Source organism: Bombina bombina, chromosome 1 (assembly GCF_027579735.1).
Source record: "Bombina bombina isolate aBomBom1 chromosome 1, aBomBom1.pri, whole genome shotgun sequence".
Lineage (NCBI taxonomy): Eukaryota > Metazoa > Chordata > Amphibia > Anura > Bombinatoridae > Bombina > Bombina bombina.
In genome coordinates this window covers 685,312,940-685,339,146 of record NC_069499.1, presented here as the reverse complement: position 1 = coordinate 685,339,146, position 26,207 = coordinate 685,312,940, and the positions used below count along the sequence as shown (strand labels likewise).

General features: G+C 36.2%; 2 protein-coding genes across 2 annotated transcripts in view; both read left to right on the top strand.

Annotated features, from left to right (window-relative positions):
- Positions 1–26,207, top strand: part of IL1RAPL2 (interleukin 1 receptor accessory protein like 2) — a 1,497,664-nt gene that overhangs the window by 724,177 nt on the left and 747,280 nt on the right. The window contains exon 4 of the mRNA XM_053699168.1: positions 11,965–12,151. Within this exon, the coding sequence (XP_053555143.1) occupies positions 11,965–12,151 (187 nt within the window). The remainder of the gene's footprint in view (positions 1–11,964; positions 12,152–26,207) is intronic.
- LOC128643375 (SRA stem-loop-interacting RNA-binding protein, mitochondrial-like) lies at positions 656–8,800 on the top strand. Its single transcript, XM_053696294.1, has 2 exons — positions 656–884; positions 8,655–8,800. The coding sequence occupies exons 1-2, from the start codon at positions 656–658 to the stop codon at positions 8,798–8,800; spliced, it is 375 nt and encodes a 124-aa protein (XP_053552269.1).

Sequence of the window (26,207 nt, the reverse complement as noted above, 5' to 3'; positions counted from 1 at the left end):
GTGAAAAGGATATTTTTCAATTCAATGCAATCACAATAGTGCTTTCTCGTCTCTTTCCACACAAGTACATTTGTTTTTGGAATCCTTGCTAAAAGTCCTATTTTCGAAGAACATTTTTAGAAATCTTTACAACTATTTCACAGCTATTTCCAAACAGTCTATCAACTTGCACATGTGTAAAACATTCTGAAATGGCTACAGAAGACATTGTAGAGATCTAATAACATACATGGTATTGATTCATTAAAGCTCCATTCATCACTATTGTAGAGACTGTATACAGTGGACATGGTGCACATTTACATATCTCTAGGCTCACACGCACACGCACACACACATATATATGTATATATATATATATATACAGTATATATATATATATATATGAAAGAGTATGAGACAAGACAAGCGCCCAGGGGCACACTTCGTGTAATACGTTCAGATCATTTACTTATAATATAGCAGTGGGAAAAATCCGCTCTCACCTGGTTCAACCTCAACTTATGAGGTATGCAAAAAGCACTTCTGTTAGTGTACTCTCAGCTCTTGTAGTCCTCCTGCGTGTCCTCAGGTCTCCAGTAAATCCGTGGAGTCTGCAGCGTATCCCTGGAACTCTGCAACCTTTATTTAAAGGGGACTTGCCTCCTTCCAACAAATGTGTGTCCTTCTGCAATGCATTAGGGAATTGTTTGTTTCACGGATACCGTGGACAGTGGCAAATAAAGAGGTGAAGGAATATTTTACCCAGTTTGGTACAGTAAAGAAATGCCTTCTACCATTTGACAAGGAGACAGGTTTCCACCGTGGCTACTGCTGGGTTACTTTTGCAGCAGAAGAGGGGTTGCTAAATGCATTGCAGAAGGACACACATTTGTTGGAAGGAGGCAAGTCCCCTTTAAATAAAGGTTGCAGAGTTCCAGGGATACGCTGCAGACTCCACGGATTTACTGGAGACCTGAGGACACGCAGGAGGACTACAAGAGCTGAGAGTACACTAACAGAAGTGCTTTTTGCATACCTCATAAGTTGAGGTTGAACCAGGTGAGAGCGGATTTTTCCCACTGCTATATTATAAGTAAATGATCTGAACGTATTACACGAAGTGTGCCCCTGGGCGCTTGTCTTGTCTCATACTCTTTCAGATTTCTAAGAGGAACCTCGCCCCGCGGGGGATCATTCTTCTTCTCTCAGACGAGCAGCCTACTTCTTCATAGCACACAGGAACCAGTATTGTGGATATTAATGAACAATACATATCCATAGACTTGCCACATCTGACTGAATGAGACTGTTTTCTGTTTAACCTACAAGTGTCTTGTGTACACATATATTTTCCAGTAGTGGATGGGAAGATATATTAAGATTAACAGCATACTCATACACTTCTAGCGCTGATCTCTATAATCTCTCTCTCTCTCTCTCTCTCTCTCTCTATATATATATATATATATATACTTGCATGAGGGGACACACATAGAACTTATCCTAAACAGACAAAGAGGCTGGATATACCATATTCCAGGAGTCAAGGAAGAAACAACCATCACTCGCGCCCACACATTCACTTCACCGGAGGTCTCTCTTTCCCAGATGCAGCAGCTTTCCTCATTAGATTGATGTACTTTCTAGTAAGTGGAATACTTTCCGGATTTTATCATCTGTCAATGAATTAGTACTGTGATCATTTCATAGCTTCTACTACCAGTTTTAAGTCTGAGTGTCCTTGGCTCAGTAACATTTCTTCTGTTTGTATGTTTTTCTTATGTGGATTAGGGTAGTACTTTTAAAATCCCCTGTCACATTATTTTTTTATTTTAGACTTTATTGTGATTGTGCAGTTTCTTAAGGCTGCTTGCCTCCATTTCTTGTTATTGTCTCCATACTTGGTTTTGGGGCGTTCTACTTTTGTCTTAATATATATATATATATATTTACACAATCCAACAAGAAGTGTACTCCCACTTAAATCAACAATCGCAAGGGTGCCGGCAAGGTTAGATACACACATATATATATATATATTCTATATTTTTCATTTTAATATTTGATTGTAAGTCCCACGTGTATTGTCTTGATTGCCACTAACAGTAGTGGTGTCTTAAAATAGCATTTTAAAAGGGGATCACTCAATTGTGATTTTCATAGGATCCTATTGTAGTCCATTTCCATCCGTACCACTGCTAAACCATTTGAATGCATTGATGTTCTCAGGATGGGCAGACTGAGAACCATTTATCTATATTGACACTTTTAAACATTGACAAGTATTGTTTTGGACACTATTTATTTCTATTGTTTGCTAAAGAACCATATACATTTTTGCGTGATCTGGATACAAGATAGCAACTATGGGATTCTATTGAAAGACATATCTTCTTATACTCAATTTTAACATAACTGAAAATGTATCATCCAAGGAAACCCTTTAAATGAGATCTCACCTTCGTCACTGGGTTTTTACAGTTACACTCCATGCACGCTAAGTCCAATCACAGTAATGAGAGTGCACTTCAAATTACTCATCCCCTTTTGTTTCAATCAGGAGTAATTAGTGGAAGTAATTTGTTACAGAAAGGGTGGTTGATTCATGGAATAAACTTCCATTATAGGTGGTAAAGATAAACACTGGGCTACGTTCAGAATGCGTGGGATAAGCATACGGCTATTCTACAAAGTAGAAAGTTTACTTTTTTTTTTTAATTTTGGGCAGGCTTGTTGGCCTATGGTTTTTATCTGCTATGTTTCTAACGTACAATTGTGTAACTAGCCTCTTATGGTAACTGAGTGCTGGTAATATGCACCTTTCGTGTACATTTTGTTTTATAAGTTTTTTATATATAAATACGTATTTTGAGTTATATCATTCAAAATAATTTGGTATATAATAAATGCAAACAAATGTTATATGTATACTTTTATCTTATTTATAACATATATTATTATTGATAAATGCTGCAATATTAAATATTTTTAATTAAATTGCTTGTTTTTATTTTAGTTCTTACATTCAGATACATTGCATATATATATATATATATATATATATATTTCAAAATGAATGCATGTGTATATCATTTGAACATTTATTAAAAAAAACATAATTTATGCTTACCTGATAAATTGATTTATTTCATGGTGGTGAGAGTCCACGATCCATTACTCATGATAATTACTCTTCTCTACCACTAGGAGGAGGCAAAGATTCCCAAACCCCAAGAGCTCTATAAAACCCCTCCCACCTCACACATACCTTAGTCTAATGTATAACCAAGCAAGTGAGGTAAGAAAAAGGGATACGAGCAGTGAAAAAAGATATGCTGAAAAAATCGAACCTCAGAAAAAAACAAAGGATGGTGTCTCATGGACTCTTACTACCATGAAATAAATTAATTTATCAGTTGAGCTTAAATTATGTTTTCTTTCATACAGGTGGTGAGAGTCCACAATCCATTACTCATGGGAACTATTACCCAAGCTGTGGAGTCCATGAGTAATAACATAAAGGAAGGGATTTAAAAACATCTTTTTCACTGAGAAAATAAATTTACAACTCCTAATAATTATTAATATTTTTATATATTTATATATATATATATATATATATATATATATATATATATATATATACAGGGAGTTCAGAATTATTAGGCAAGTTGTATTTTTGAGGATTAATTTTATTATTGAACAACAACCATGTTCTCAATGAACCCAAAAAAACTCATTAATATCAAAGCTGAATAGTTTTGGAAATAGTTTTTAGTTTGTTTTTAGTTATAGCTATTTTAGGGGGATATCTGTGTGTGCAGGTGACTATTACTGTGCATAATTATTAGGCAACTTAACAAAAAACAAATATATAGCCATTTCAATTATTTATTTTTACCAGTGAAACCAATATAACATCTCAACATTCACAAATATACATTTCTGACATTCAAAAACAAAACAAAAACAAATCAGTGACCAATATAGCCACCTTTCTTTGCAAGGACACTCAAAAGCCTGCCATCCATGGATTCTGTCAGTGTTTTGATCTGTTCACCATCAACATTGCGTGCAGCAGCAACCACAGCCTCCCAGACACTGTTCAGAGAGGTGTACTGTTTTCCCTCCTTGTAAATCTCACATTTGATGATGGACCACAGGTTCTCAATTGGGTTCAGATCAGGTGAACAAGGAGGCCATGTCATTAGATCTTCTTCTTTTATACCCTTTCTTGCCAGCCATGCTGTGGAGTACTTGGACGCGTGTGATGGAGCATTGTCCTGCATGAAAATCATGTTTTTCTTGAAGGATGCAGACTTCTTCCTGTACCACTGCTTGAAGAAGGTGTCTTCCAGAAACTGGCAGTAGGACTGGGAGTTGAGCTTGACTCCATCCTCAACCCGAAAAGGCCCCACAAGCTCATCTTTGATGATACCAGCCCAAACCAGTACTCCACCTCCACCTTGCTGGCATCTGAGTCGGACTGAAGCTCTCTGCCCTTTACCAATCCAGCCACGGGCCCATCCATTTGGCCCATCAAGACTCACTCTCATTTCATCAGTCCATAAAACCTTAGAAAAATCAGTCTTGAGATATTTCTTGGCCCAGTCTTGACGTTTCAGCTTGTGTGTCTTGTTCAGTGGTGGTCGTCTTTCAGCCTTTCTTACCTTGGCCATGTCTCTGAGTATTGCACACCTTGTGCTTTTGGGCACTCCAGTGATGTTGCAGCTCTGAAATGTGGCCAAACTGGTGGTAAGTGGCATCTTGGCAGCTGCACGCTTGACTTTTCTCAGTTCATGGGCAGTTATTTTGCGCCTTGTTTTTTCCACACGCTTCTTGCGACCCTGTTGACTATTTTGAATGAAACGCTTGATTGTTCGATGATCACGCTTCAGAAGCTTTTCAATTTTAAGAGTGCTGCATCCCTCTGCAAGATATCTCACTATCATTGACTTTTCTGAGCCTGTCAAGTCCTTCTTTTGACCCATTTTGCCAAAGGAAAGGAAGTTGCCTAATAATTATGCACACCTGATATAGGGTGTTGATGTCATTAGACCACACCCCTTCTCATTACAGAGATGCACATCACCTAATATGCTTAATTGGTAGTAGGCTTTCGAGCCTATACAGCTTGGAGTAAGACAACATGCATAAAGAGGATGATGTGGTCAAAATACTCATTTGCCTAATAATTCTGCACTCCCTGTATATATATATATATATATATATATATATATATATATATATATATATATATATATACTGTATATATACTGTATATATACTGTATATATACTAAAAAAACCAGGTATAATCATCAAACTGAGACAACTGCCTGAAGAACCTTTCTAGCAATGGCTGCATTAGGGGAAGAATGGTAGAGTTTGGTAAAAGTAATCTCTGAATAAGCTCTGTGAAGTAAAAGCTTTAAACAAAAGGCTAAAGAATTAGCAGAGGCCTTCTGGTTTTTCCTAGGCCCAGAAAAAAAGAACAAATAAACTAGACATTCGTCTAAAATCCTTAGTAGTATCAACATAAATATTTCAATGCCATAACAACATCCAGAGAATGCAAAGATCTTTCAGAAGCATTCTTAGGATTAGGACACAAAGAATGAATAACAATCTCTCTACCAATGTTTATTTAAGAAACAACCTTAAGCAGAAAATTAAATGAAATCCGTAAAACATCCTTATCATGATGAAAAATAAGGAGGCTCACAAGAAAGAGCCGACAATTCAGAAACTCTTCTAGCGGAGGAAATAGCCAAAAGAAACAATACTTTTCAATAAAATAGTTTAATGTCCAATGTATGCATAGAGTCAAAAGGAGGATCCTGCAAAACCCTTAAAAACTAGGTTAAGATTCAAAGGAGGACAAATAGGCTTGATGACAGGTTTAATTCAGACCAGACCCTGAACAAAACAATGAACATCAGAAAGATTAGCAATCTTTCTGTGGAACAAAACCGAAAGAGCTGAAATCTACCCTTTCAGGGAACTGGCAGATAAACCTTTATTTAGGCGACCCTGCAAAAACTGAAGAATCCTAGGAATTCTAAAAGAATGGCAGGAAAAAAAACGTGATTTATACACCAAGAATTTAAAGTTTTCCAAACCTTGGGATAATTTTTTCTATGAAACAGATGTTTTAATCAAAGAATCTGAGAACCCCCTATGTCTTAGAACTAAGCATTCAATTACCATGCCATGAAGTTTAGAGACTTGAGATTGGGATGAAAAAAGGGCATTGGGACAGAAGGTCTTACTGCAGAGGAAGAGGCTAAAGAGGGCAACTGGACATCTGAACCAGATCTGCATAATAAATCCTGCGGGGCCATGCTGGGGCATTTAGGATAACAAACAGACTTATCTAGCATTATCTTGGAAGACGAACCAGAGGAGGGAAAAGATAAGCAGGCTGGATTGACCAAGGAACTACTAGAGCATCCACTAAATTCTGCCTGAGGATCCCTGGACCTTGCAAAGAACCTGAACAGTTTGTTTTTCAAGCAAGAGGCCATCAGATCTATTTCTGGGAGACCCCAAAGATTCATAATCTGGTTGAACACATCCTGATGAAGGGATCACTCAAATGGATGTAGAGACTGACGACTGAGAAAGTCGTGAATTGCATAAACTAGACAATAATTGGCTTCTTCCCAAGAGAGAATTCAAGACACCTCCATCATAGCTTGGGGACAATGAGTTCCCTCCTGATGTTTGACATACATGTTACTGCTGTAACATTGTCTGTCTGGAAACGGAGATAAGACTACCTTTTAAACAGAGGCAAAGCTTGAAGGGCCCTAAAAATTCTAAAACATTGATTGGCAACCTTGCCTCCCAAGGATCCCAAACCCCCTGTGCTGTGAGAGACCCCAAAATAGCTTGCCAACTTTAAAGACTTGCATCTATAGTGATCACAGTCCAGGTATGACGAGCAGAAGAAGCCCACTGAATAATAAATGATGATCCAACCACCAAATTAGAGACTGACTTGTACTAGGATCTAAAACTATCTTTTGAGACAGCTGAGTATAATCCATGCACCAATGACACAGCATACAAAGCTTAAGAGGTCTCATGTATAATCAAGCAAATAGAATTGCATCTGAAGCTGCAATCATGAGACCTTGTACTTCTATAGATAGGACCATTGAAGGGAACGAAAGAGACAGAATGTTCAGACACACTGACACCAGTTTTAACCATCTCTGCTCTTTTAGAGAAAGACTCATGGACACTGAGTCTATTTGGAAACCCAGGAAAGTAACCTTTGTTTGAGGAACCAAAGAACTCTTTGGAATAATGATCTTTCAAACAAGTTTTTGAAGAAACAACAATAGTTTATTGGTGAGAAATTCTGCTAAAGGAAAAAATAGAGCTTGAAACAAGATATCATCCAGGTAAGGAAATACCCCGAGCTCTGATTACAGACAAAAGGGCACCCAGATATTGGAGCTATAGTCAGACCAAATGGAAGAGCAACAAACTGAAAGTGCTTGTCCAGAAAAGCAAACCTCGGAAACTGGTAATGTTCTCTGTGAATTGGTATATAAAGGTAAGAAACTGACCTAACTGAACAAAAGGTAGAATAGTCCTGATATTTTCCATTCTGAAAGATGGAATAGTTACAAACTTGTTCAATGTCTACAGATCCAAAACCAGTCTGAAACTGCCTCCCTTCTTTGGAACAATTTAAATAATATCCGATCCCCTGTTCTGGCAAAGGAACTGGAACAATCACATCCATATCTTCCAGATCTCAGACAGATTGAAGAAAAGCTTGAGCTTTTACAGGATTCCTTGGAACTCTGGACAGAAAAAAAACCTTCCCCTGGGAAGCCTTGTTCTTAATCCAATCAATATCCCTGAGAAACAATATTCTGAATCCAGGGATCTGGGACAGACTGAAACCAAGCCTCCTGAAAGAGGTTTAATCTGCCCTCTACTAGAACTACTGGGTCGGGGATGCACCTTCATGTGGTTTTAGAAGAGGGGACTGATTTCTTACCCTTTTTAGACATTTTCCAGTTAGCATTATGTCTCCAGACTGAACCAGAGAAACCTTGTTTTTGAACAGAGGAGTCAGTTTTCTGTTTTTTATTCTGAGGAAAGGAATGAAAATGATTAGAAGCTTTGGATTTTCCTTTAGACTTCCTGTCTTGAGGAAGAAAATGTCCTTTACCTCCAGTAATAGTAGAAATAATAGTATTTAAATCCGACCCAAATACCATACCATACCATATCAGCATTCCAGTATTTAAGCCACAAGGCCCCCTGGCAATAATTGATAAAGACATGCTTTTGACATTAATTTTCATAATATTAAACACAGCATCCCAAATAAAAGAATTGGCATTCTGAAGCAAACTCAATAAATTTACACTAACAAGATCATCAGAAAACTGCTCTCAAAGACTCGATAACCAGAAGCCACATCAGCAATAGAAATAGCTGGCATGAGGATATACTCAGCATGTAAAAAAATGCCCTTCTATAAAAGGATTCTAACTTTCTGTCTTAAGGGTCTTTAAAAGAAGTACTGTCTTCCAAAGAAATAGTAGTATGTTTAGCCAGACTGGAAATGGCCCCATCATCCTTGGGAACTGTTTCCCATAACTAGATTAACAGCAGGTAAAAGATATAATATTTTAAACTTTGCAGGAGGATTAAAAGACACACCTGTTTTAGGCCATTCCCTAGCAATCATGTCAGACAGCATCTGGCACAGGGAAAATTTAGGGAGTTCAACAACAGTCCTACAAACTGAATTTAAACGATTAAAAGGTTTATCATCAGAAGATCTTTAATCCCTAAAGTGACTAAAACCTCTTTTGAAAGAGAACAAATATGTTCAACTTTAAATTAAAAAAAGGAAATATCAGGTTCTACTTCAGATGATGAATCCTCATCCCCAGAAGAAACTTCACCATCTGAAGATACAACAGTATCCCTGGGATCAGGGCACATAGTACTTGTAGAAGGTAAAATATGAACTTTTACACTTGTTTGAAGACAGGAGGGCAGCCAACGCCTCAGAGACTGCAGACTTGATGAAAGACTTTCATGGCAGGAGGCACCACTTCAGAATTAACCTCTAATGAACTAAGAGTAGATGCATTAGTACCCAAAGAAACAGCATTGGATTGGTCTGTATGCATTAACAAATCTAAACATGAGCCAAATTAATGAGCTGAAGAGTGCAAAATACTGGTAGAAAGGTGTTCAGGAAACTCATTTTCTTGGGTAAATTTAGGGACAGAATTCTGCAGCTCCATTATAGCATATGGCAAAGCAATGCAATAAATACTATAAAAATAAAAAAAAGCCTTAATAAAAGCTCTTGAGGATAGGAAACCGTTTATCCCCACCTAAGTAGCTTTTACAATGCAAGATGAAAAAAACAGGAGAAAAAAAACATTACTTCTGAATGCACGGTAAACAACTGACTGTTTAAATAGGAGTGTGTGCACCAAAACCCAATGCGCGCATCAATATGTGGAAAAACTAAAGGGACGTGTGCTAATAACCCGACAGGTAAACCCTGCACACGAAAATAACTGCAGCTCCTAAGAGACTAAGGGACATGCGTTAACCCAATGAGCGAAAACCTGAAGTACATAATCCCAACACGCAAAAAACTAAGCGCGCCAAAAAAAAACCTGCTGCATGCAAAAGCAAGGGACATAATGAAAGATCTATCCCAGGGCTATATATATATAAAAATATATAGATAAACTTTTAAAATAAAAAAGTGCCCATAACATAGCTAAATGAGTGTCTATATGCTAAAAAATAAAATATACTTACCAATAGACACTAATCCACTAGAAGTCAAGGAGCATGCAGCCAAACCAATACTGAAACATAGCAGCAGAGGTTATGGAATAGGAGTGTATCTGTAGATCTATAAAAGGAAGCAGAAGACCCTTTGCTGCAACCGATTACAAAGGGTTTATGAAAGATTTTTTAAACCATGCCCCAGCACTGAAAAGTGCTGTACTCTGAGGGGGACTGGGCTTCAACATAGACTGAAAACCCCTTTCTCTGAAGAATCAATGGCACATCTTCATTCTTCAATCACCTCCATTGGAGGAAAAGTAAAGAATAAGGTATGTGTGAGGTGGGAGGGGTTTTATAGAGCTCTTGGGGTTTGGGAATATCTGCCTCCTCCTAGTGGTAGAGATGGGTAATTCCCATGAGTAATAGATCATGGACTCTCACCACCTGTATGAATGAAAATAAATTGCTTTGGGTCAGACTAGACATTATAGGATACTTTATTTTCTGCAAAAGGTAAAATGTATAAATGCAATATATGTTTATTTTTAAAAATAAACATATATAGCATTGCTAGAGAAAAGAAAGGTCTGAAGATGAATTTGTGATGACTTTAAGACTTCAGAATTGATACATAGAAAATATTTACTAGATATTTAATTTTGAAAATAAGCTAATAATTATGTATTTTACCATTGGGCCTGTTTTAAAATCAGAGAATCATATTTTTAAAAATGGACATATCTTACAAATAATAAAAACCTTAGAAATGAGTTATGTTTGCTAATTGCCTAGTTTATTCACATAAATCAACTGCCTATACAATGCTGAGATTTGTTTTTATAATTTTACAAAACTACAGACATTTTTTTATATATCCGAAAGACATCCTTGAGAAAATTCATCTACTTCAGAATTGAGAAAATTCATCTACCTCTGACTTGAGAAAATTCATCTACCTCTGACTTGACACAAGATATATGAGGAATAATATTTAATCCACTTGTACACTATGGGGCCAAGTTATTGTAGTGCGAGTGGACATGATACGATGTAGCGTATCATGTCGGCCGCACATCGATAATTTATCATTGCACCAGCAGTTCTAGTGAACTGCTTGTGCAATGCCGCCCCCTGCAGATTCGCGGCCGATCAGCCGCTAGCAGGGGTTGTCATTCATAATTTGATCATATTCGATCGGGTTGATTTCTGCCCGCGGCCTCAGTGCAGGCAGACAATTTATGGCGCAGCAGTCTTTAGACCGCTGCTTCATAACTTCTGTTTCCGGTGAGCCTGAAGGCTTGCGCGGAAACAGGGGCATCAAGCTCCATTTGGAGCATGATCATTCGGCCCCTATACAGTATATGTAACACATGATGTAGGGAAATGTTTCCCAAACTATTGTGCCATAAACTACACACTCTATAGGCAAAATATTCTACCCAGTCAATTCTAGCCAGCACAACTGAAACTGTGAAATTGGAACAATAATTTAAAGATGTTGCTCTATAGGATTTCGTAGCTTGAATTTCTGTGGTCTACAAATGCTGTAACTGTAGTAGTAAGATTAAAATTAATAACTAGCATTCCATACATAAATATATATATATATATAAAGAAGGCAATCAGTAAATGGACTAGTAAATAGAGAATCTAGCTGTGTCTTAAGAAGTCAGATTTAAGTCTTGAGCCACAGAGTTACACTACAAAAGATGCATGATCTATTTATCAATGTATACAGAATGATAGAGTTTTTTCATCCATCCAGTCTTTTATTCTGTTATGTAATAATATGAGAGGTATTCTCACCTATAATCAATAGACTACATTTCCAATATTATATATAAAGATGCAAAAAGTTATCTTTTTTTATTACAGAATCCCATAGCTTCAAGTCTTTTCTATTTTATCTAGGGATTCTTCATATTTACATAAAAATATTAGATACATGTTACAAAATCCTGATAGAATCCCAAATAATGCATTTTGGCTCTGAATGAAAGTGAGTTTTAGGTATTTCTGAATAAATTTAAAACTCAGATGTATTTTTGTTATTTTCTTTATCAAGTACAAGTAGCGTATTTGTGAAAAGTAATTGTTTTGGTTATGTACAACTGTGCAGTATATGCTGTTTCCTCATTGAATGCATCTGGTTCATAAAGAGCCTTTAAATGTCTCTTTTCACTCATTTCAGAAATGCAACATATTGTATGAAAGTGTCAATGTCTTTGACGGTGGCTGAGAATGAGCTGGGCCTTTGTTACAACAGCAGAATTCGATATGTGGAGAAAGCAGAAGTCACCAAAAGGAAAGTGATAACTTGTCCAGATATAGAAGATTACAAGTCACCCAATGAGGACATGGAAGTGGTGTGGTATAAGGTACACTGGCTATTTTGCACACTATTCTTACTGGATAAATGCAATTGCTTACTCTGGTTGAAGATATATATATATATATATTTACAAAATTTCTTTCATTTTTTTAAAGAACACAAAAAAAAGATAAATATTACAGACTTTAATATTAAGATTTTTTGTGTGATTGGAAATATACAAAATATAAATGTTATATAATATCCATAGATTTTAATGATAAATTTAGTAGAAAAATCACTTGATAACATGTTTAAAAGGACTATGATTAACCCCTATTAACCTGAGCATCAATGGCTCCTATAGTGAATGCCACACTGATATGAAAAGATAAAAGCAGTGCAGAATTCCCATTAATTACAATCTTAAATGCAGAGTATTTATTTAATTGTTTTATCTAAATTGAATTTTAGAATGCATTACATATTATCTTTGAACAATACATGCTCTAGACTGATTAAACCAAGGCTTCCTGGCAGAGATGCGTCCCCCTCTACCGATAGAGTTGTGGAATCTATCATTAAATTATTAACGGCTTGATTACGAGTTTTGTCGTTAAGGCTGTGCGGTGCCTTTTTTTCTTACCGCTCACTTTAAACAACGCTGGTATTACGAGTTTTCTGCAAGCCGGCGTTAGCCTCAGAAAAGTGAGGGTTGAGCAAAATTTTGCTCCACATCTCACCTCAATACCAGTGTTGCTTACGGTAGCGGTAAGCTGGCAAAATGTGCTCGTGCACGATTTCCCCATAGGAAACAAAAGGGGCTGAGCTGGCTAAAAAAAAGCCTAACGCAGCTCCATTGTTTCCTATGGGAAAATGAAAGTTATGTCTGCACCTAACACCCTAACATGAACCCGGAGTCTAAACACCCCGAATCATACACTTATTAACCCCTAATTTGCCGCCCCTGCTATCGCTAACACCTACATTATATTATTAACCCCTAATCTGCCGCTCCGGACACCACCTCCACCTACATTTTTATGAACCCTTAATCTACTGCCCCCAACATTGCCGACACCTACATTAAATTTATTAACCCCTAATCTTCCAACCCCAACGTCGCCGCTACTATATTAAATTTATTAACCCCCTAAACCTAAGTCTAACCCTAAGTCTAACCCCACCTAACTTAAATATAATTTAAATTAAACTAAATAAATTTAATATAATTAAATAAATTAATCTTATTTAAAACTAAATACTTACCGATAACATAAACCCTAAGCTAGCTACAATATAACTAATGCTAGCTTAGGATTTATATTTATTTTACAGGCAACTTTGTATTTATTTTAACTAGGTACAATAGTTATTAAATAGTTATTAACTATTTAATAACTACCTAGCTACAATAAGTACAAAATTACCTGTAAAATAAACCCTAACCTAAGTTACAATTACACCTAACACTACACTATAATTAAACTAATTACCTAAACTACCTACAATTAATTGCAATTAAATAAAATAAACTAAATTACGGAAACCCCCCCCCCACACACTAAATTACAGGAAAAGAAAAGAAATTACAAGAATTTTAAACTAATTACACCTAATCTAATCCCCCTAATAAAATAAAAAAGCCCCCCAAAATAATAAAATTCCCTACCCTATACTAAATTACAAATAGTCCTTAAAAGGGCCTTTTGTGGGGCATTGCCCCAAAGTAATCAACTCTTTCACCTGTAAAAAAAAAACAATACCCCCCCAACATTAAAACCCACCACCCACACACCCAACCCTACTCTAAAACCCACCCAATCCCCCCTTAAAAAAACCTAACACTACTCCCTTGAAGATCACCCTACCTTGAGACGTCTTCACCCAGTCAGGCACAAGTCGACCTCCAGAGGGGCAGAAGTCTTCATCCGATCCTGGCAGAAGAGGACATCCAGACTGGCAGAACTCTTCATCCAGACGGCATCTTCTATCTTCTTCCATCCGGAGCGGAGCGGGTCCATCTTGAAGACATCCGACATGGAGCATCCTCCTCCTTCTTGATCCAACAACTGAATGAAGGTTTCTTTAAGTGGCGTCATCCAAGATGGCGTCTCTTCAATTCCAATTGGCTGATAGAATCCTATCAGCCAATTGGAATTAAGGTAGGAAAAATCCTATTGGCTGATGCAATCAGCCAATAGGATTTACCTCGCATTCTATTGGCTGATTGGAACAGCCAATAGAATGTGAGCTCAATCCTATTGGCTGATTGGATCAGCCAATCGGATTGAACTTCAATCCTATTGGCTGATTGCATCAGCCAATAGGATTTTTCCTACCTTAATTCCGATTGGCTGATAGGATTCTATCAGCCAATCGGAATTCAAGGTACGCCATCTTGGATGATGTCACTTAAAGGAACCTTCATTCAGTCGTCGGATCAAGAAGGAAGAGAATGCTCCACGTCGGATGTCTTCAAGATGGACCCGCTCCGCTCCGGATGGAATAAGATAGAAGATGCCGCCTAGATGAAGAGTTCTGCCGGTCTGGATGTCCCCTTCTGCCTGGATCGGATGAAGACTTCTGCCCCTCTGGAGGTCCACTTGTGCCTGGCTGGGTGAAGACGGCTCAAGGTAGGGTGATCTTCAAGGGGGAGTGTTAGGTTTATTTAAGGGGGGATTGGGTGGGTTTTAGAGTAGGGTTGGGTGTGTGGTTGGTGGGTTTTAATGTTGGGGGGGTATTGTCTTTTTTTTACAGGTGAAAGAGCTGATTTCTTTGGGGCAATACCCCGCAAAAGGCCCTTTTAAGGGCTATTTGTTATTTAGTATAGGGTAGGGAATTTTATTATTTTGGGGGGCTTTTTTATTTTATTAGGGGGATTAGATTAGGTGTAATTAGTTTAAAATTCTTGTAATTCTTTTTTTTTCTGTAATTTAGTGTTTTTTTCCCCGTAATTTAGTTTATTTCATTTAATTGTAATTAATTGTAGGTAGTTTAGGTAATTAGTTTAATTATAGTGTAGTGTTAGGTGTAATTGTAACTTAGGTTAGGGTTTATTTTACAGATAATTTTGTACTTATTTTAGCTAGGTAGCTATTAAATAGTTAATAACTATTTAATAACTATTGTACGTACCTAGTTAAAATAAATACAAAGTTGCCTGTAAAATAAATATAAATCCTAAGCTAGCTACAATGTAACTATTAGTTATATTGTAGCTAGCTTAGGGTTTATTTTATTGGTAAGTATTTAGTTTTAAATTGGATCAATTTATTTAATTATGTTAAATTTATTTTGTTTAATTTAAATTGATTTAAATTAAATTTAAGTTAGGGGGGGTTAGGGCTAGACTCAGGTTTAGGGGTTAATAAATTTAATACAGTAGCGGTGACGTTGGAGTGGCAGATTAGGGGTTAATAAATGTAGGTAGGCGTCTGCGATGTTAGGGCCGGCAGATTAGGGGTTAATAAATTTATTAAAGTGGCGGCAATGTCCTGTTGGCAGATTAGGGGTTAAACATTTTATTTAAGTGTTTGCGATGTGGGGAGGTGCTCGGTTTAGGGGTTAATAGGTAGTTTATGTGTGTTAGTGTACTTTTTAGCACTTTAGTTAAGAGCTTTATGTTATGGCGTTAGCCCATAAAACTATTAACTACTGACTTTAAAATGCGGTAGGAGTCTTGGAGGTAGAGGGTGTACCGCTCACTTTTTCAGGCGATTGTAATACCGGCGTTAGGCAAATCCCATTAAAAAGATCGGATACGCAATTGATTTAAGGGGATTTGCCGTATGCAAAAATCGCGGAAAAAAAGTGAGCTGTAGACCCTTTCCTGCCTGACTCGTAATACCAGCGGGCGTTAAAAAGCAGCGTTAGGACCCCTTAAAGCTGCTTTTTAAGGCTAACGCAAGACTCGTAATCTAGCAGTAAGTTTGCAAATGTAACACTGGTTCTGTGCAGGCAAAAAAGCACTGAAATTATCCATTGCCATATTTGATGGTGTTAGGAAGCAATGTCACCTGATATTAACAAAACACGATCAATATATTACAGATAAAATAGAAATAATAAGCAATTTCACACAAATAACAAATTAAAATAAAAAAAAATCAATGATCCAATAAACACACATACCGGTAAACATATTATATCCCTGGTCAAGTCTCCTAAAGAGACATTCACACATATCTCTACGGTTCTGAAGCAAAACAGGCTAACTGCACGCACACGTCACCTATTAGCATCACTAGATGTTATTAAAAGGGATCAAGCGACATTCAGGCTCTTCAGCCTGTGATATAAACCTCCAAAATCTCAATTTTATTTGTCTTTTATCCATGTCCAATTTTTTTGGGGTTTATTTTGGATTATAGAATTGTGAGATTAGCCACAAAAATAACAATTTATTTGTTTTTGAGAAGTAAAACTTTCTAGCCACTGTTGAGGCGTAACAGCAGAAACATTTTTACATTGTGATTACTGGTAAACAGAACGACAATCTCGTCTGATGTTTAATAATTATCTGCTAAAAACAAGCGTAAGATCAATCTCAGCATGCGATAAGCGTATACAATATAGAAAATGCAGGTGAATAAAAGTATTTGTTGTTAAGAGATTTCAAGAGAATTTAAAAGAATGACACAAAGCCATCATTTATTGTATATGAGCATATCAGAAAAAAATACAGCAACACAAAAGAAGCGGTAAACATAAATAATAGAAAATGTGTTTTTGCTCTTTCGGTAGAACAAATAATAATACTTGTCAAATAGCCTCCTTTTAATGTCAGTGCTTGTTTGTAAATTTTTGGTTGGCGCCCCCCCCCCCCCCCCCCCCCTCTAAACTCTTCTCAAATGATGTGACATCAATAGGCAGTGTGAAGTGGAATATTTATTAGATTCTCCTTGGAGTTTTCAGACACAGAAGAATAGGATTTTAAGGTGCCATTCAAAATAGAACACATAACTGTGACTCACCATGTTCCAAAACCAACTATATTATAAAAATATAAACACATATTTGGTATCAATGAAAAGAAAGTTGGGAAATAGCTTTTATAACCAACAAATATAAAATATATTTACTTATTTTATGTAATAGTGTAAACATATTTTTTGACTGCATATAATCATAACAAAATAGATTACTTGTATATACGTAATGTCATAAAAAATGTGATTAGCATAAACAACACTTTAAGTAACTCATAGGATGCAATAAAGAGACCATTGTAATACATGTAATATATGATGTTGTACATTAGATATTTGCATTCAGTCTTTGTACGAATACAAATTCAACTGAATTTATGCCAATGCAGCGATTTTTCTTCTATACAAGCAAACACATTGTGGGGTGAAACCAAAACAAATGCTTGACTCAATGGATTTGTTTATTCGTTCCTACTATTTTCCACCAAAAAAGTGCAGGATGGGGCAGGAAAGTGAGAAAGTAGTTATATAAGTTTGGCTAATAAGCTCCTTAGTTTGTAATGATGTACAGGTGGTCTTGACCATTCATGTTTCCATGTTTCCTGTTCAATCCCACCATAGTATGACTTATGATTGATGTTTAGAGACAGACAGTTAGGAAGCAAATGTTGTTTTTAGTTATACAACAGACTTGTCCAGTCAAACCTTAAACTGTCATAGGGAGGCAGGAGACTTGTTATTTTGACTAAAAAGGGTCTGATGCAAAGCACAAAGTCAGGAGGTCCAGAGACGTCAAGGTCAGCTGCAATTAATCATCAAGTTATAATTGTTCTAATTTTATAATGTAACATTTTTTATACAATTAGTTGTAAATTTGATGGAAATAACAGTAACAAAAACTGATACTAATATTCGTCCAAACAGAATGCCCACATGAACAAAATCCAACCAATAACTAAAAATATGTACGTACACCTAGTTATATAGTTGAGATGGCTTATTAATAAAAATTAAAAATACATGGAAGCCAATAGTATGTGGTTCAGAACCAGCACACTACTCAATGTACCTTTAACTATGTGATTTGTATGATACAAGAGACACAATTATATTTTTATACTTCAGTGTCTTTGGTGCCATACACAGCATTAATGATTATTAGTTACATAATATTTAAATCCAAGTCCAAATTAAGTAAAGAGCTATTTGGGCAGAAGTTTAGCGAACCTTCGGCTTAGAATTTGAGCGATAGCCAACATGAGTTTTTCAGCACACCCCCATATAAGTCTATTATCTGAGGGATATAGTGCACCCATGATATCTGACAGAATACCTTAGACTTTCACTCAAGATCTAAAATATCACTTTCAACTTGTAATACGAGTGCAAAAATAAAATCACTATTGAATCTGCTAGAGCAATGTTAGCGCACAATAGCTATAATATTTTTGCCCTCCACTTGTAATCTGGGCCATAATGTCAAGTAAATAGTTGTAATTTGTGTGTGCTGCACAAGTTACAGAGTGAAAGACAGTCAGGTCGTTCATACAAAGAAAAATTAATTACAGATTTGCTTTTAAAAAACAAAAACAAACACCAAACACACACATCCGAGATGAGTTGTGAAGCTAAAACTTGAATGTGATCTGGAGGCTGGAAATAAACAGAAGAATACATCGATAGAGTCACTTAAACTTTAACGCATTTACACTATGCCCATTATAACTTCACATATGAAATATTCCAGGACACAGACAAACATGTTGCCATATAGATAAGTAAACATAAGAGGATATCCCTGTTTGAGTCATATGAAGATATAATGCAGGAGAAAAATGAGTTTAATCCTAGAACCACTATGGACCACACAGCACTAAGAGCCACCACTGAGGAGAATACTGAAAAATAAATCTATAAGGCATTTCAGATTCAGTGTACAGTGTTGGCTCCATACTGCATTCATATAGGTCACATGACTGTCAATATTTTAAACTTTATTATGAGTAAGTAAATAGTTCATAAAGGTGTTATAAATGAGTTAAAAATAACTATTGCTTACATAGAAATGTATTAGACCAGAATACAAAAGTTTCAAGCAAATCTTTAAGCGTATTAACAAATACACATGTAATACAGTCAATACTCAAATAATCAAACTTGAAGGAGTATGGGATCATTTGTATGGCTTGTTTAATCAAACAACACCTTCTAGCACTATAATTATGTCTATTAAGGATTCCATACCTTTTATTCCAAGCACTCTTCATGTAAAATTAAACTTAGGAGATGGGCAGAGTAAATCAGAGAGCTTGTGAAGGAACAAAATAGAAAAAATAATAATCCTGGCTTTTCAATAATATGTAATAGTAATGACTCATGTCCATCCATTCTTTTCTTTATGGGGTTACCATCAGAAAGCAATACATTCTTCAGTATTAGCATTTTTAAAGCAAGTATATATGCACGCCATGTGTTTGTATTCCTTAATTACCATTTTATAGTATGTAACAAAACCCAGCACTCACCTAGAGCCCATTCTGTGTCTGTACTATAGTGAATATTGTGTGAGCCAAAGAAATACATATTTGTTTTACAACAGAAATAACAGGCTTCACATACTGAATAAATGCTAGAATGTTTACAATAAGCTTGAAATATTTACCAACCACAACCTGCCTATAATACTTTATTGGTCTGTCAAAGATCATAACAAAGTAAGTGTTACGTCAAGCTCTTATCCCATTGGGCTGGTTTTAGTGTAGATTTAAGGATATGTGCTGGGAGAGGAAGAAACACTTTGCTAATTGTAGCCTGGATATGTTTGCGGTCTTCAGCCAACTTGTTTGCTGGGCCTTCTGCCAACAGGGACCTTATATATATGCACAAGCAGAAGCAACAGGATTAATCTGAACTTGAGATCAAAGAACAAAATCAAGTGCAGCTGTGTTATTGATTGCCCATATATAGAAAACTATTAGCCACAGCTGCACAATGAATATATCCTCTCCATATGCATTATAAGAGATATTGTCACATTTTAGCATTAAACACCAGAGAATGGTATGGAAAACAAATTAGAGAATCTGGCAGCCACTTACAATGTGATGTGTCTCTAGCGGTCTATGTACCAAAATGAGTGTATCGCAGACGCATTCTGTGTTTTGTCCAACAATTCTGTTTCTCGTCTTGTAATACTAAGAGGTGGGTGATGCATTTCCAAATGAATGAATGTGACATTTAACTAAAGAACAGAGTTAGTGTGTGTGCGTGACTCAGGCTTAGCAACGTAAGTAAAACATTATATTCACTTGGGATATTTCTTTCAAAACCAACAATTCACACAAGTCCACACAATGGATATCAAAAGTAGTAATGAACGTCTCTTCATTTATTTACAGATAGTACATGAATCTGGCAGAGTGACAACCAGGGAAGCTAATACACTACCCAAGGATTTCTAGTCTCAATCCATTTACCCCCCCCCTGCTTTTCCTTCAACTTTTATTTAAACTGATTCCGCTACTTAGTTAGGAGGCATTTAGAAAAGTCTATAGAACATTCTCAGAGATGTTATCAGCCTATATGTGCAGAACTGAGGCAGACATAACTTTCTGAATCTAGATAGAAATGTGTATGTGCAGGTTTGTGTTTTTTTATTTAATTAATTAATTAAATACTATATGATACAATATTTTCTCTACAAAATGCTCCCAATAACTTGTTATACTAGCTGCAGAGTAATAAATTAACTTGCTTCTTTAAGTTTATTCTTGCAAGTGAAATAGGTTGTTTTGCACATTGAAAGCATCACTCATAATGAAAATGTCAGTATCTAAGTATTGGCCTTTGTGTATATAGAGAGATAAAATAAGGAGGTCTGTTATATCTGCAGGCACAGATCATTTAAATGTGCATGTTCTTGAGAACAATTGGTTGTGGTTTCATTGTTATTTCTGTGAGCAAAACCAGCTTTTTCAAATTAAAAAATAAAGCAATCAATTTCCGATACATTTAATACTCTGCAACATGTATAGCAAGTACATTAAAGTTTCCTTTTTTTCCAGTACAGCATCTATTTAACTTTACACATTTGAAAGAAATAAGGGCAGTCTCGAAAAGGCCTGTTTTTTTCTATATTTAAAGGTACCTGTTGAACTAGCAGAGGCATAGCCCCTTATTGCAACTTAAATACTGATTAATGTATGGCTTCTGTAGAAGGATTTGGAGACTAATGCTGTGTTTGCTGGCACACAATATGTAAAGCATTCAATTTAAAATTTGTGGGAGGTTTTTCATACTAATGACACACTCATTAAAAAAATAAACCTATAGCAAAATGTTTAAGGTTTTATTTCTCAATGTCTCTTTAAAAGCACCTTGCACACAAGGAGAATCATTTTTGTTTGCATTGAAATTAGAGAGTGTATTACTAGTTGAAAGTAAACATGATTGTGAGAGAGCAATCACATTTTATGCTTGCAGGGTTAAAGCAACTGAAAACCTTGCATAAAGGGTATGGCGTTAAAAAAAGTTGCACTAAACACAACCTTAAAAACATTTAAAAATACAGTTCCGCTCATATAAACACTATCTAATAAAAATTTAGTGCTATAAATATAAAAAAATGAAAAGTTTTAAAGGTTAAATGTTATATGGTATAGGACAAGATGTTTAACTGCAAAGGGCTATATTGTATAAACGCATATATATACATGTCTAAATATGTTAATGTATGTATATACAGTATGTGTATGTGTGTAAAGTTGTATTAATGTGTTTTATTGTGTACTTACTGTACATATTTAACATTCCAGTGTTCTTCGCTTATAGAATAATGTAATTTGTTTTGTAAATATATATATATATACACACACTCACCTGCCAGTATTAGGTACACCATAATAGTACCGGGCTGAAGCCCCTTTTGTCTTCCGAACGGCCTTAATTCTTCGTGGCAGAGATTCAACAAGGTGTTGGAAACATTCCTCAGACATTTTGGCATGATAGCAACACACAGTGGCTGCAGATTTGTCGGCTGCACATCCATGATGCAAATCTCCCATTCCACCACATCACAAAGGTGCTCTATTGGATTGAGATCTGGCAACTGTGGAGGTCATTGGAGGACAGTGAACTCATTGTGATGTTCAAGAAACCAGTTTGAGATGATTTGAGCTTTGTGACATTGTGCATTATCCTGCTGGAAGTAGCCATCAGAAGATGAGTACACTGTAGCCATAAAGGGATAGACATGGTCAGCAACAATACTCAGGTAGGCCATGGCGTTTAAACAATCCTCAATTGGTACTAAGGGGCCCAAAGTGTGCCAAGAAAATATCCCCTGCACCATTACACCACCACCACCAGCCTGACCCGTTGATACAAGGCAGGATAGATCCATGCTTTACGCCAAATTCTGACCGTACCATCTGAATGTCGCAGCTGAACTTAAGACTCATCAGACCAGGCAACGTTTTTCCAATCTTCTATTGTTCAATGTTGGTGAGTCTGTGCATATTGTAGCCTCAGTTTCTAGTTCTTAGCCGACAGGTGTGACACCCGGTGTGGTCTTCTGCTGCTGTAACCCATCTGCTTCAAGGTTCGATGTGTTGTGCATTCAGAATTGGTATTCTGCATACCTTGGTTGTAACAAATGGTTAATTGAGTTACTGTTGCCTTTATATCATCTTGAAACAGTCTGCCCATTCTCCTTTGACCTCTGACATCAACAAGGCATTTTCGTCCACTCAACTGCTGCTCGCTGTATATTTTCTCTTTTTCAGATCATTCTCTGTAAGCCCTAGAGATGGTTGTGTGTGAAAATCCCAGTAGATCACCAGTTTTTGAAATACTCAGACCAGCCCTTCTGGCACCAACAATCATGCCACGTTCAAAGTTACTTAAATCCCCTTTCTTCCCCATTTTGATGCTCAGTTTGAACTTCAGCAAGTCGCCTTCACCACGTCTAGATGCCTAAATGCATGGAGTTGCTGCCATGTGATTGACTGATCAGCAATTTGTGTTACCAAGCAATTGAACAGGTGTACCTAATAAAGTTGCCGGTTAGTGTGTGTGTGTGTATATATATATATAGCATTAACATTAGCAGATATATATATAGAAATATACAATCATGTGAAAAAGAAAGTACACCCATTTGAATTCTATGGTTTTATGTATCAGGACATAATAAAAACCATCTGGTCCTTATAATTAGGTAAATACAATCTCAGATGAACAACAACACATTACATATTATACCGTGTCATGATTTATTTAGCAAAAATAAAGCTAAAATGCAGAAGCCATGTGTGAAAAACTATTTACACCCTTACTGCTTCTATAGGAATTAAGAGGCTAAGTAGCAACAAGGTGCTGCTAATCAAATGCCCTTGATTAATTGATCATCAGGAAGTGTGACCACCTCATTAAAAGCCAAAGTTTTAGCAGTTTACTGGTGTGTAGCATTCAGGTGTGTGTTAACACAATGCCAAGGAGGAAATACATCAGCAGTGATCTTAGAGAAGCAATTGTTACAGCCCATTAATCTGGGAAGGGTTATAAGACCATTTCAAAACAATTTAAAGTCCATTATTATACAGTGAGAAAGATTATTTACAAGGCAATTGCCAATCTTCCCATTAGTGGACGTCCCAGCAAATTCACCCCAAGGTCAGCTTGTGCAATGCTCAGAGAAATTGCAAAAAAATAGAGAGTTACATCTCAGACTCTACAGGCCTCAGTTAGCATGTTAAATGTTAAAGCTTGTGACAGTACAATTAAAAATGACTAACAAGTATGGTTTGTATGGAAGGGTTGCCTGGAGAAAGCCTCTTCTCTCTAAAAAGAACATGGCAGCACGGCTTAGGTTTGCAAAGTTGCATCGGAAAAAAACACAAGTCTTCTGCAACAATGTCCTTTTGGACAGTTGAGACCAAAGTGAAGATGTTTGGCCATAATGCACAGTGCTACGTTTGTCGAAAACTAAACACAGCATATCAGCACAAACACCTCATACCATCTGTCACGCATGGTGGTTATGATGATTTGGGCTTGTTTTGCAGCCACAGGACTTGGGCACCTTGCTGCCATTGAGTCGACCATAAACTTCTCTGTATACCAAAGTATTCTAGAGTCAAATGTGAGACTGTATGTCCGACAGCTATAGTTTGGCTGGAATTCAACAGGACATTGATCCCAAGCACACCAGAAAATTTACAATGGCTGAAAAAGAAAAGAATCAAGGTATTGCAATGGCCCAGTCAAAGTTCAGACCTCAACCTGATTGAAATGCTGTGGTGGTACTTTAAGAGAGCTGTGCATAAATGAATGCTCACAAACCTCAATGAACTGAAGTAACGTTGTAAAGAAGAGTTGGCCACAATTCCTCCACAACGATGTGAGTGACTGATAAAGTCATACAGAGAACGATTACTTCTAATTATTTCTGCTAAAGGTGGTTCTACAAGCTATTGAATTATACACAATCGTACTTAGTTTTTCACACATGGTTTCTCCATTTTGGTTTTATTTTTGTTAAATAAATCATGACATGGTATAATATGGCATGTGTTGTTGTTCATCTGAGGTTGTATTTACCTAGTTGTAAGACCTGCTAAGGACCAGATGATTTTTATTGTATCCTAATACAGAAAAATAGAATTCAAACAGGGTGTAATTTCTTTTTCACATGACTGTATATTTAATAATGAAAAATAAATTATTTTCTATATGAAAAACATAGGTCAGCACTTGAATGTAGTGAAAGCTAAATTTCAACATGGTGGCATCCATGACTAGAGGGAGGAGGGAAATAACTACAATACTATCTTTATAAAATGTATTTAGTGTTTAATGTTCATTTAACATAATCTAATTTTAGATGAAGACTTTAAAAACAGGGAAAAATGTTTTGTTAAAGCTTTTCATTTGAAATAAAAAAAACTAACATACAATTGTTGTGCATAACACACCTCTAGAAACAGATTTTCAATGGCTAATACAGGCAACCCAGCACAAAATTTAGCTTTATTCAAAACATTTTTTTCAAAAGTAAAATGTAATCTGTTTTAAATTAACTATTTTACATGCAACAAAAACATGAATGTTTACTTTTGATCAGATTAAATGTTTCAATATATTCTTATTTCTTAAAATAATGAACACTGTGTTATAATTATTTAAAGGGACCGTTCACCCAAAAACTTTCTCCCCTTTAAATTATTCCCAATGATCCTTTTTACCTGCTAGAGTGTATTAAATTGGTTGCAAGTAGCTCCTTTACTCATATTTCAGCATTTGAAATAGCTGATTTAGCTTGTAGTTTCCCAACCTATACTGAAAGTTTTGATACTGGCGTATATGCTATTGACAAGCCTAAGTAAACACAGCCAGCAGAAGAGATTACACCCTCAGTGGGGGCATGATAGTTAAGTAATAAAATGATAATTTTCCATTGTTCTCTCTATGTATTGAGCTTTGGTGTTCCTGACAAATATAAGATAAGGAATCAAGTCTGTGTACATGAAAGTGATAACATAATGAGATCTGATATTACCTGAAGCTCAACCCATTGTAATAGGCTGTGGTTTCAAAGCACAAAACCAGCTACTTCAGATACACAAATAAACCCGAAAATGCAATTTCTCAAATATTTTATACTCTGCAGTTGGTATAACAAGTCATTTAAAATACATTTATGGAAAAACAATTTTACAGTGTACTGTCCCTTTAATAGCAAGCAGGTATTAGAATGTTATAGGGACTTCTGTAACCTAGGCTTTCAAATTGCCTAAGCTGTTTGATTTGCAGCATTGTGAAAACATAGGTTACCAAATTTGAGTTTTGGCCTCTTTAGGGATTACAGGACAAGCACATTTTTTTTACACAAAATGAAGATGTGTTTAAAGCCTCTTTAATAGATATCTGTCACATATCTTCAGTATTAGTTTCTTTGCATAATAGTAAATGTATAAACTCCAGTCCTCAAATACAAGCCAGAGTTTAAGTAATTTGCTGCTTGGACTGACAAGTGGTTCAGTCATTGTTGTTACTTCACCTGTGTGCAGGAAGGATAATTCCTTCCATCTTGGGTATTAGGGATATTTGTTAAGTGAAGCAAGGATACATTAACAGAATTAAGCTAATTTCTCTAAAGACTGTGCACATCTGCTAGGTATTTGCTCTGCAGTA